The sequence below is a fragment of the Trachurus japonicus genome, chromosome 5 (assembly GCF_045865225.1).
Source record: "Trachurus japonicus isolate A0001 chromosome 5, Traja_1.0".
NCBI classification, from domain to species: Eukaryota; Metazoa; Chordata; class Actinopteri; order Carangiformes; family Carangidae; genus Trachurus; species Trachurus japonicus.
In genome coordinates, this window is record NC_140911.1 from 8,798,016 (window position 1) to 8,809,001 (window position 10,986).

General features: G+C 42.2%; 1 protein-coding gene across 4 annotated transcripts in view; it reads left to right on the forward strand.

Annotated features, from left to right (window-relative positions):
- The window catches only part of plxna1b (plexin A1b), a 198,054-nt gene extending 187,466 nt beyond the window's left edge, over nt 1-10,588 (forward strand). For 2 of the 4 annotated variants that reach the window (XM_085775985.1, XM_085775986.1), the window contains exons 27-32: nt 56-164; nt 2,183-2,373; nt 4,436-4,605; nt 4,965-5,177; nt 5,985-6,135; nt 6,499-10,588. In XM_085775985.1, the coding sequence (XP_085632111.1) occupies nt 56-164; nt 2,183-2,373; nt 4,436-4,605; nt 4,965-5,177; nt 5,985-6,135; nt 6,499-6,594 (930 nt within the window). In that variant the 3' untranslated portion in view covers nt 6,595-10,588. The remainder of the gene's footprint in view (nt 1-55; nt 165-2,182; nt 2,374-4,435; nt 4,606-4,964; nt 5,178-5,984; nt 6,136-6,498) is intronic. The other 2 variants (XM_085775987.1, XM_085775988.1) reach the window with 1 other exon arrangement.
- Nucleotides 10,589-10,986: the final 398 nt, after the last annotated feature.

Sequence of the window (10,986 nt, forward strand, 5' to 3'; positions counted from 1 at the left end):
TCTTGTTGCTGGACGCTTTCTGCGGCGCTAACTGATGTTGAAAATCCTGTTTCAGGTGACAGATGGCTCAGTGATTGCCCTGGTGCCGAAACAGAACTCAGCCTACAACATCTCCAACTCCTCCACGTTCACCAAGTCCCTCAGCAGATACGGTACGAGAGAAGGTGTGTGTGTGTGTTCTGTGTGTGCGTACGTCTGTCCGTACAAGTGTATGTACTGTACGTGAGCGTTCATTCCATAATATGCCTTTTATTATTATTTTCATATTTCTAACAAGCTACCAGTCAAAGCAAAAAGGTTACATTACAAGTTGGACTTAAATATGATATGATAAAATATGATATGATATGATATGAGATATGATATGATTATATTACTGTATATTATATTATAGGGCTGTCAATCAATTAAAAGAAATTAACTAATTAACCGCATAATTTTCTGTAATTAATCACCATTACATTACCAATGAATTAATTGCATTTGTCCACTTAAGACTGAAGCTTATAACGAATATTTGTTTAAGTTAAATCATCAAATTAATGTAGAATAATCACAAAGAAAGTGTACTTAAATTTAATGGCTTTCTTTAAACTTGAACAGTTTCTCTCCTCAGCCACCACTAGAAATGAACAAAACAACGTTTATTGCGTTAAATGTTTAAAATGAATCACCAAAATTAACGTGCTAACTTTGACAGCACTATATATTATAGTATGTTATGTTATATACTTTTTAAATATAGTGTCACTGCAATTCTACAAAAAACGTATGTTGCTATTGTTTCCACAGTCTCGCATTGTTGCATTGCTTACATTCAGTTTATCGTATACAATGTGATATTATACAGAACAGACAATAATTGAAAGAATCAAATCTTTATACACTTTAAATAATGACATCAAATAGAAATTTCTGGTTATCTGGGTAATTTTTTCATGGGGAAAAAAGCTTCTTTTGTGTTGAGTTCAGATCGGCCACCGAGGGGAGGCCGTGTATGACAGCTGTCAGCAGCACAGTTTGACATCCAGTCGACTGGCTGGTTCTGTGTCCATATCTAGTTTGTTGCCGTCTGTCCAGCTCCTTCACTGACGAGCTCTCTATCTGGTCCGATCCCCGTTGTGTCGGGCACGTCTGTTTACTGTGCAACGCAAAAACACATAAAATCCACGTGCACGTTGATAACATGTGGTTCGTCATAGCACAGCACAGCTAGAGGCTGTGATGGAGCTGTCGCAAATGGATTAGCAAACAGAAACACTACTGACTTTTATGTTTTAAATGTGTCCGCAAGGCACATCATGCAATTTGTTGAGGGGACGACGGTTTGAGTTTGTGAAATGTGAAAAGCTGCAGATGAATTTTTACACCAAATAATAAATGTGATCCAGCAACATCAGACCCAGACACTGGCTGGGAATCATCAAGTGCATGTTTATGCCAGGTGTGAAGGGCCCCCTCACTATCACTTCTTTCATCTCGCTCTCTCTTTTCCATTTTCCGAGCGGCTCCCTGGTCGACAGTAACTCTGCTCCCGAGCTCTGCCGCCGTGACACACACACACACACACACACACACACACACAAATACTCACCAACACCCCCATCACACTGATTCTTTACTTCCCTGGTGCACATTCTCTCCTGACATTTTGAACCTCTCAATCCTTTCCTGCTTTGTCACGCCAGTGACAAGCATTCAAACTGAAAGCGTAATGCTCCGTGTCACAAAATAGGGGATCACTGTCCAACAAAGGGAGGGAGGGAGGAAGGGAGCAGGAGAGAGAGCGAGTGACAGACAAATTTATTCTGGAATGAAAGAGTGACATGCAAGTAGAAGAAGCTGTCACCTTTCAGAAATGCTTTTAACTTCACACAGAGCTGCGGCTCTCTGTAGCTGCCTCAGATTTCTTATTCATGTGTTTTTTCCACCTGTGTACTGTAGCTTAGATTGGTTCTCCTTCACATGGTGATTAAGTTGGAAAGAATTACATTTTCTAAACTACGGAGAGAAGCAAGTTATGGACTAGCCTGCACATGACTTTGACGTGTGAACTTCCTGAACAATAGAACATCCTCTGTATCTCGCTGCTGTTTTAGTCCCTTTCCACTCACATCTCCTCCTCCTCCTCCTCCTCCTCCTCCTCCTCCTCCTCCTCCTCCTCCTCCTCCTCCTCCTCCAGAGAGCATGCTGAGGACAGCCAGCAGCCCAGACAGCCTGCGCTCCCGAACTCCCATGATCACCCCCGACCTCGAGAGCGGCACCAAACTGTGGCACCTGGTCAAGAACCACGACCACTCAGACCAGAGGGAAGGAGACCGGGGGAGCAAGATGGTCTCTGAGATCTACCTGACCCGGCTGCTGGCCACCAAGGTATGGAGAAGCTGTATATTCACACACACACACACTCACACACTCACACTTCGCCTTGTCCTGTCGCCCAGTCGCCACCAGCAGCCCTTACTGGCCTTTGTTTGGTGGTGGTCTCAGAGCTCATTAATATTTCCCATAACCTTTTGCACAAAGACAAACATATGCACAGGAATGAGTGTGTGTGTGTCTTAATTAGGAGGTTGACCTTTGACTATTGAGTTGTTTGGTTGGTGTTACTGGGCCCTGTTGGTGGCCTCGGGGCTTTTAGGCCCAGGCTTTTACCCCGAGATCATTATTCACTAAATTCCTCCATGTCGTCCAGACCACACCGAGGAAGCTGCGCTCAGGGGTTTTTTAAATGCACCGAGCATCTTCAGGTTATTTGGAGTCAGGATCCGTGTTTGTGTTGATGTACTGGAGAAACAATCTCCGGTGAGTGTGCGTTTCCTCGAGTGCTTTATCACACTGCCAGTGTGATTGTTAAAAATGTTTTATGAAACAACAGATTCGGCCCTGGAACTAGTTTATAATCTCAAACCGTTGACACTTCAGTCATCTTTACATGAGCTGTTTCAGGAGCAGTTCACAGAGGTCATCGTGTCGTCTAATGCACATTCACCCCACAGAGCAAAAGCTGCATCTTATGTATCATATCTCACATTTGCTTGTTGTATTAATATTTCAATCAAACCAATAAGAATGAAATTAAAATATCATAATCAGATTAAGATGAATAGGCCGTCATGGTAATGTGTCCCAATAATTCATGTTCCACACAAACTGCACTTTGGCACCAACAAAACAACAATGAGGAAAACAAGTCAAAAAGTCTCAGACCCATTTAGTTTTCAGTTTTAATCCAAACATAACTGGTTCTCTGTGCTGAGAGATGCACTCAACCATTAACATGATAAAATGGTGTGTTTGAGTCTGTTAAATTGTCTGAATTTGACTCCACAGGCTGGAGACACAACAAGACAACAGACACAACACTGAACACAGCGAAAGACACATTTGCACATTGAGTTTGGAAAAAAATCTTCAACTTAAACTTATATATATATATATAAAAAAAGTGATAAACAAAAGAGCTGCCTGAGTGTTTGTGTTTGCCTGTTCAGTGCATCACCCCACCACACCTTAAACACAGAGTAGCTACACATGCGCTTCAGCAGTTTTGTCCCACACTCATCATTAGAGAGACTCCTGCTCTCAGTCATCCACATTAACATTTGGGACACAAACACAGCAACTGTTTATGCAGCCTCCGAACAGTGTCGAGCTTTTCCTCTCATTTGCAAACCCTAACTATCTTGGTGATTCTTCTCTCCCTGGTACTTCATCTCCCCCGATGTTTCGCTCATTAGCTCAAATTTCCATTGTTGGAGCTCCAGGTAGGAAAGTGCAGGTTTTAGAGGCATCAGTGCTGCGTCGATGGGGAAATGATTAACATGCGAGCCAGAGGAAGACAATGAGGGAAACTTGGAGCGCTGCAGTTTGTTCTTATTTATTACAGCTCCCACAGCTTTGTGCGTTTAGGAAACTGATTTGTGACAATGCGAAGGAATACAAAACTGCAGATTCAACTTCTTGCTGTTTTTAAATAAGATTGTGTCCTGCATGCTTGAAGATGACGGAGAAGAAGGTGCTCGACGCTTGTGGGAAATATCAAATCATTTCATCTTCAGAGGAGTTTGTGAGGGTTCAGAATCTCCAGAGTTGTATGATGTGGTAGCAAACGATGCAGAACAGCCTCGGGCTGAACTCTCGTTGGACCCCATCCTAAACACTGTAAAGAACACCGAGCGCTCGGCAGCATCACAAACTCTCAGAAAAGTTGGAGAAGGAAAACCAAGGCTCTGTCGTTCCCAAACACCTGCTACTGGCAGCCGTCGCCTGCAGCCAGGAGTGAGCTGCAGCTGTTTAGTGGAGCTGTAACTTCACTGCTCACTCCTTAATCATGTGGATCTAAGAGAAATACTTAGATTTGAATTGCAACGTTACTGAAAGGCGCCATAGATTTATTTATAAGACCTAACCCGGTGTTGTTTCTCCTGTTTAGGGTACGCTCCAGAAGTTTGTGGACGACCTGTTTGAGACCATCTTCAGCACAGCGCACAGAGGCAGCGCCCTGCCCCTCGCCATCAAGTACATGTTTGACTTCCTGGATGAGCAGGCAGACAAACACTCCATATCAGACTCAGACGTACGGCACACCTGGAAGAGCAACTGGTGAGTTTCCGTCTGCACCTCTGTGAATATAAAACGGGCATCAGTGGGAGCGTGCGGTGGGTGGTTTGTGTCTCATTAGTGTTGTGGGAAAAAAAGTTGCTGTAGTATGAGAAAATGTGGAGTGTAAGTTAGCGAATATGCAGCAGTTTTACTCTGGCAGTGCAGCAGAAGGAACCAACGCTGCTCGTGTTTCCCCTGCCTCAGGTATTTTATCACTCAGACTTCTCCTTTGTTCAGCCAGAGTGTGAAAGCAGCTTCAACTCTCTGCACCTTAATAATTTGTCAAGTCCCTCTAACTCTACAACTCTCCCTCTCTCTCCCTCTCCCTCCCTCTTCCCGTATTCCCTCCATCACTCCAGTCTTCCGTTGCGGTTCTGGGTGAACGTGATCAAGAACCCGCAGTTTGTCTTTGACATCCACAAGAACAGCATCACAGACGCCTGCTTGTCTGTGGTGGCTCAGACCTTCATGGACTCGTGTTCGACATCAGAGCACAAACTGGGGAAGGACTCGCCTTCGAACAAGCTGCTCTACGCTAAAGACATCCCCAACTACAAGAACTGGGTAGAAAGGTACATGATCGCACGTTTCATCGTTTAGTTATTTTTAGGGGTGTGACGATACACTCATCTCACGAGACGAGACACGAGATCGGGTTCACGAGAACGAGACGAGACGAGATTTTAAGAAAACTACAATGACAAAATATATGACTGGACCAACATACTTTTATTTTACTGAGTTGCACATGCATTTTGAAATGTTTTAGTATAACTCATTACATGCATGATGTAAGCATGAGCTTTTAACTTCTTCTTCCACAAATTGAAACTAAAACTAAAATTTATAAAAGTTAAAATAAATAAAATTAAATATTCCTTTCTTTTTTTCAAGTGCAAACAATATTATGTGCAGTGTTTCCTCTAAGATTTGATTTAGCGCATATGTTTATTACCATCACAACGCGACCTGTCCATGTGCCCGTGTGTGTGCGCGAGAGAGAGAGTCGCGGCCGCCACAGAGTCGTTAATTAGCGCTGGTTGATAAGTTTCGTTTTTACTGAGGAGGAACTATGAAGAACTCAGCTGTGACTGAAAAGCACCTAAACCATGTTGAGTAGAGTTATAACTGTGTAGTGGAAAGGGGTGTAAAGTAATGGTAACTGGTAGTGGAAACCCTGTTTGACATTGTTTTAACATTTAAAAAAAAAATTAAAAATCTCGCAACAGATTTTTAACACAATGAGAAATATCGTCGAGTTTAATCTCGCGAGATCTCGTGGCACGAGATCTCGTCACACCCTTTGTTATTTTATGTGAAATTTGCCAGATTTTTTTTTGTTCGTTTGTTTATTTGACTTTGGGTATGCATCCCTCCAGGTACTACTCCGACATCTCGAGGATGTCAGCCATCAGCGACCAGGACATGAGTGCCTACCTGGCGGAGCAGTCGCGCCTGCACGCCAACCAGTTCAACAGCATGTCGGCCCTACATGAGATCTACTCCTACATCGTCAAGTACAAGGACGAGGTGAGACATCAGCGATTCTCTAACAGCCTCCAGATATTTTCATCAATCAGCTCCTGTTTGACCTTGATCGTTCGGTGTTTTCCATTTTACCTGCTTACCCACATACTCGTTGTCACATTAATAATTAATTAGTACACAAAGGTTGTTTCAGACAACAGGAAAAAAAAAATCCTTCCTTATTGTGTTCGGTTCAACTGAAATCAGCTGAAGTGTAAACATGATCATGCTTGAGGCTGTCGAAGAGTTTTCACCAAAGTCTGACAGGCTTGTTTGTGATCAACGCCTCCATGTTTTGTTTTCAGAGCGAGGCCGACTGCACATTTGTCAGGTTTGCTGACCTCTCTCCCGCTTTCCATCTTTCAGATCTTGTCGGCTTTGGAGCGGGACGAGCAGGCGAGGAGACAGAGACTGAGGAGCAAGCTGGAGCAGGTGATCGACACAATGGCCCTGACCAGCTGAGGACCATCCAGCACCTCCATCTCCTCCTTCTTCTTCACTCCTCGTTCTCCATCTGTCTCTCTCCCTCGCTCCTCTCACCCAGACAACAAACAAAACTCCAACCCCCAACAAACACGACAGACGAACTGCAAAAGGGACTGAAGCAGTATACTGCAAGCAGGAGGGGGGGGTTCGGCAGAGATGGGCGGGCCTGTGTACGCTTACATGTGTATGTGTGTGTTTGTCTGCAGCCACCCATACGGCGTGTGGGCATGTGTCTGTGTGAGAGACTGGGACACACCGGACATTTTCACACACGCATACATGGAGAAACATGTCAACTGACAGCATTTGATTATTGTGGATGTTGGTGTTTGTGGTTTGCTTGATTTTTTGATTTCTGGAGTTTTGTCGTGATGAAGCCGCGGTGGTCAAGGAACGAAACGGTGGAAGCCTGAAAAAGGAACTCCATATATGGCATCGTCATTAGCAGGATGGACCAATCTGTGATGAGCCAATGGAGAGAGGCTCTCTAGGTCATGTGACTCCAGCGGGCGTCACAGTTTCAAAGGATGTTGGATGATTTTTTTTTTTCTTTTTTCTTTTTTTTTTGTATAAATGTAATCAACTGCCCACTCTCTGATCTCTCGCCACTTGTATTACTGCTGAATTTGCACAATTTACAGAAACGTTACAAAGGAAGACTATATAGATATTATATATAAATACAGCTACGTTTTTAAAGAAAGATTAGGGAGCAAACATTTTTGTTGTTTTCCTTTTCATTTTAAAACCAACGAACACAATGAAAATACAACAATGAAACATGATTTGATATTTCAAGTACAAAAGAGAAAAAAAAATAACGTAGACAAAAAAATGAAAATGAAACAAAAAAGTCGTACTGTGCCATGTTTTCTTTGAATGTTGTTTAGTGCAAAGACATTTTGTTAGATGGAATGTGCTACCGTATGATTTTAAATATGAACAATGCCTAGTGACTGAAAAGAATTGTTGAGTACTGACCCCATCTTACGATCCTTGGTGAAAATAGCAAGAAGTGAAACGACGGCGCGCATACAGTAGTCGTCGAGTCTTCTCGAGTTTGGACCGGTTCATGGTGTCATGGTGATAACATGAAGCTGCTGTTGTTCCTAATTCAATCAGTGCAATCTTTTGGTTTCAGGAAACCAAACATATTTTTCACAGATTGTTGCTTTTATCATGACCACCACAGTGTCAGTGTCTGGGCTCCGAGGCTGGTTCTTTTCTTCACAGGTCAAGAAGTGACAGTTCAGTGGATCATGGTATAGTGACTGAACAATGAAGTAGCTACATTGCACTACCGCAAATACCCCGCCCCTCCCTTTCATTCGCTCCCTGTACCACGCAGCCGCCATATCGAACCATTAGGGATTCCACGGGTCCTGAGTTTGTTTTATCCATCTCTTGAAGGGTCATTAATTTTCCTGACACAGCCCTGTAAGAGCAGAGCCAAAGTGTTGGCTCTCAGACTCTGTTTACGTCTTTACAGGAGCCACATTGAGGTCAGGTAGAGCTTAGCGGAGCCTCGCAGTGATGAAACAAAGTGTGAAAAGCTGTTTCCAGCCTAAAGCCACCTCTTTTTTCATTTTCTCAATGTTAATACCCAAATAAAGGAGCAAGGAAAAGATATACCGAGGGTTTCTCTCCACCTCTAACCTATCTGTTTGAGACAGGGATTTTAGCTCTTTATCCATAAGGGGAGGGGTATAGAAAGATACAGAGGTGAGACACCTCTGTTCATTAGCTACACAAGGCTGAGTAATCCTCCCCTTAGCCTGCAGCTCTTGTTTCAAAACTAGCCTATTGCCATGTGTGGCTTAAGCTTTTTTTTTTTTTATTACTGCTCTCCTAAGAGGATTTCTTTGTTTCTCTTTTTTTGAAGTCTTGAAGTCATGGTTTTTAACGTTGTGGTGAGAAATAATGTTTTCCGATTCATTTTTTTTTTCTGCTTGCCGAAAAACCAAACTGTGGTCTGTATGTTTTTGTTGATGTATTCATTTGTAAATTGTATACTTTTTCATGATGAACAAAGCTGTTTGCCATTTTTGATTTTGTAATCAGGTTGTTTTGCTTTTTTTTTTTTTTGGTTCTTGTTTTGTGTCTTTTTTATTTTATTTTCCACATGTAAATTGTACATTTTACGGTACACAGAAGACGAAATTCTCTTCGGTTTGCCTGAAGTTGAAGTACTTGACCGAAACTCAAGGTTTATTTTCCTGATCTCAAGGATCAAAATGAAATAGTTGCATCAGATGAGCATCTGTGTCTTTGTGATGGAAATGTGACTTGCTGCTTTAACTCTTGTACCTTGTTTTTCTATCAAACATTAGGGCTGTCATTTTATGCTGATCATAAATGCTGTCGCTGTCCATTTTTACGCCAGGTTCCTTAAAAAAACAAAACAATACAAAAACAACAGCAAAACAATCTTCTGTCACATCCAACAATAGTGAGCACACCTCCCAAATTAATGTCAAACCCACCCTTTTGTTTACAAGTCTGAGATGTGACATTGCTTTCTACAGCTGCAAACATATGAGCCTACTTCAACTGGATACCTGTTGGGACTTGATAGTTCATTCTCTACCTGCCAAAAAAAAAAAAAAGAAAAAACTCGTCGCGAGGGACCACTCTGCCCATCTGAGGATAGAAATTTCTCCTTTCCAGCTGACCGCCGCGTTGGCTACGCACATGAAATCATTTCTGTCAGAATCAACTATATTAAAGAAGAGAACTGCAAAACCTTCACCAAAATATGCTTAGTCCACTATACACAAACATTTTAAAACATGTTTTTTTTCCGCTGACCTTTTGCTGCATTCATACATTTTGGTGCTCTAGCTGTAGATCACATGACAAGGAAATAGATGACTGTTGTTCCAGAGCTGAGCAGTGCTGTTAACAGTGCTTCTCTCCATGATCTGTATGAGTACAATGTGCAGTAGGGACAAATCCACTCTGCAGAAGCACACAGACACAAAAAAAACAAAAAAACAATCGAGGGCTGCAGCGTCCGGCTGGTGATTTAGTTTGATTTTTCAGGCTTTCTACAGACACTCAAACCTTCTCAATCCATTCTCAGGTTCATGCTCCATTTGTGTTGTATTCTGGTTGTAATTTGGTTGATTAAACGACTGCTGAGGGAGTCGGTTTGTTTATCGTGTGCATGGCTACTTGCCTTTTAGATTGACCTGCTTTGCAAGCATCTGTAGAGAGCTCTTCCCTCCCAGCTGCCCTTCTCTTTCCCCTCAGTTTGCACTAGTTTAGTGTAATAATTGACTTGTATTTATTGTTATTGAGGTGGTTTTAACGCATGTCTGTCGTCTGAGAGCGTTCGGTGTCATCTGGAAGAGTCGGCCTCATCTGCTGACTTGGGATGTGTCATAAGAACAACTTGCCGACCGCGGTTTGACAGAGAGTTGCAGGGTTTTTACGCCGTTCTTCTGTCAAATCAGAGCAAATTAACAAGTGGAGTTCACTGCACTGCCTTCAGTGTGAGCAGATTCAGCACATAGTCATGAATCTCATGTTTAATTCTCAGCTCTTTCGACATGCTTAGTCACTCCTTCGCCTCCTTCGCCTTTCCAAACCATGCTTGAATCAAATGCAATTCCTGGCATCATTCTGTTTTCAGTTTTGTTTTGTTTTTATTTCTTTTTTCCTTTTCTACTTTCCTCTGTTTCTGGCAACTTCAGTAGTTTTTTCTTTTCTTTTCTTTTCTTTTCAAAACGGAAGTTACATAGGATCCTAGGAAACGCAAAGCAAACGAATTTCGGACAGAGTTGGCAAAGGAATTTTAATACTTCAATAACTCTGATACATTTTTAGAGTTTCAGACTTGAAGCGACTGTCACAAGTTTGCAGGTTAACATTCATTGTGTAAATATTCTGTTATTTCCTATTTTGCAGATTTACTACTTGTAAATAAACACGCATCAAGGAGAGATTAAACATTTTTTGCTAAATAAAATGTGTCTTGGAATTTTATTTTACGACTGATGGAATTTGGATTGGAAAAGAAGAATATCCTGCACTTGCTGAATGTATTGATCGACCTAACATTTCAGCCTCCCTAGGTCACCGTCAGAAGTATTTCAAACAGATCTTAAATAGACCCACTCACGGTGAGTCTATTTATTTATATAGATGTGGCTCTGGGTTTAGGATTCTGCACATCACACTGCCTCGCTATCACCAAGGTTACTGTGATTTTTAATAAGTGTATGTTTATTTTTCAACCTGCAGCCCTCCTGCCAACTTATTTCCACTGATGCTCCAATCACCTGCACAACCTTGAAGAAACTCTCATCCTCAGTGACAGCCGGCTACCAGAGTGGTTGTTGTATGTTTTTCATCTATATTCAGAAT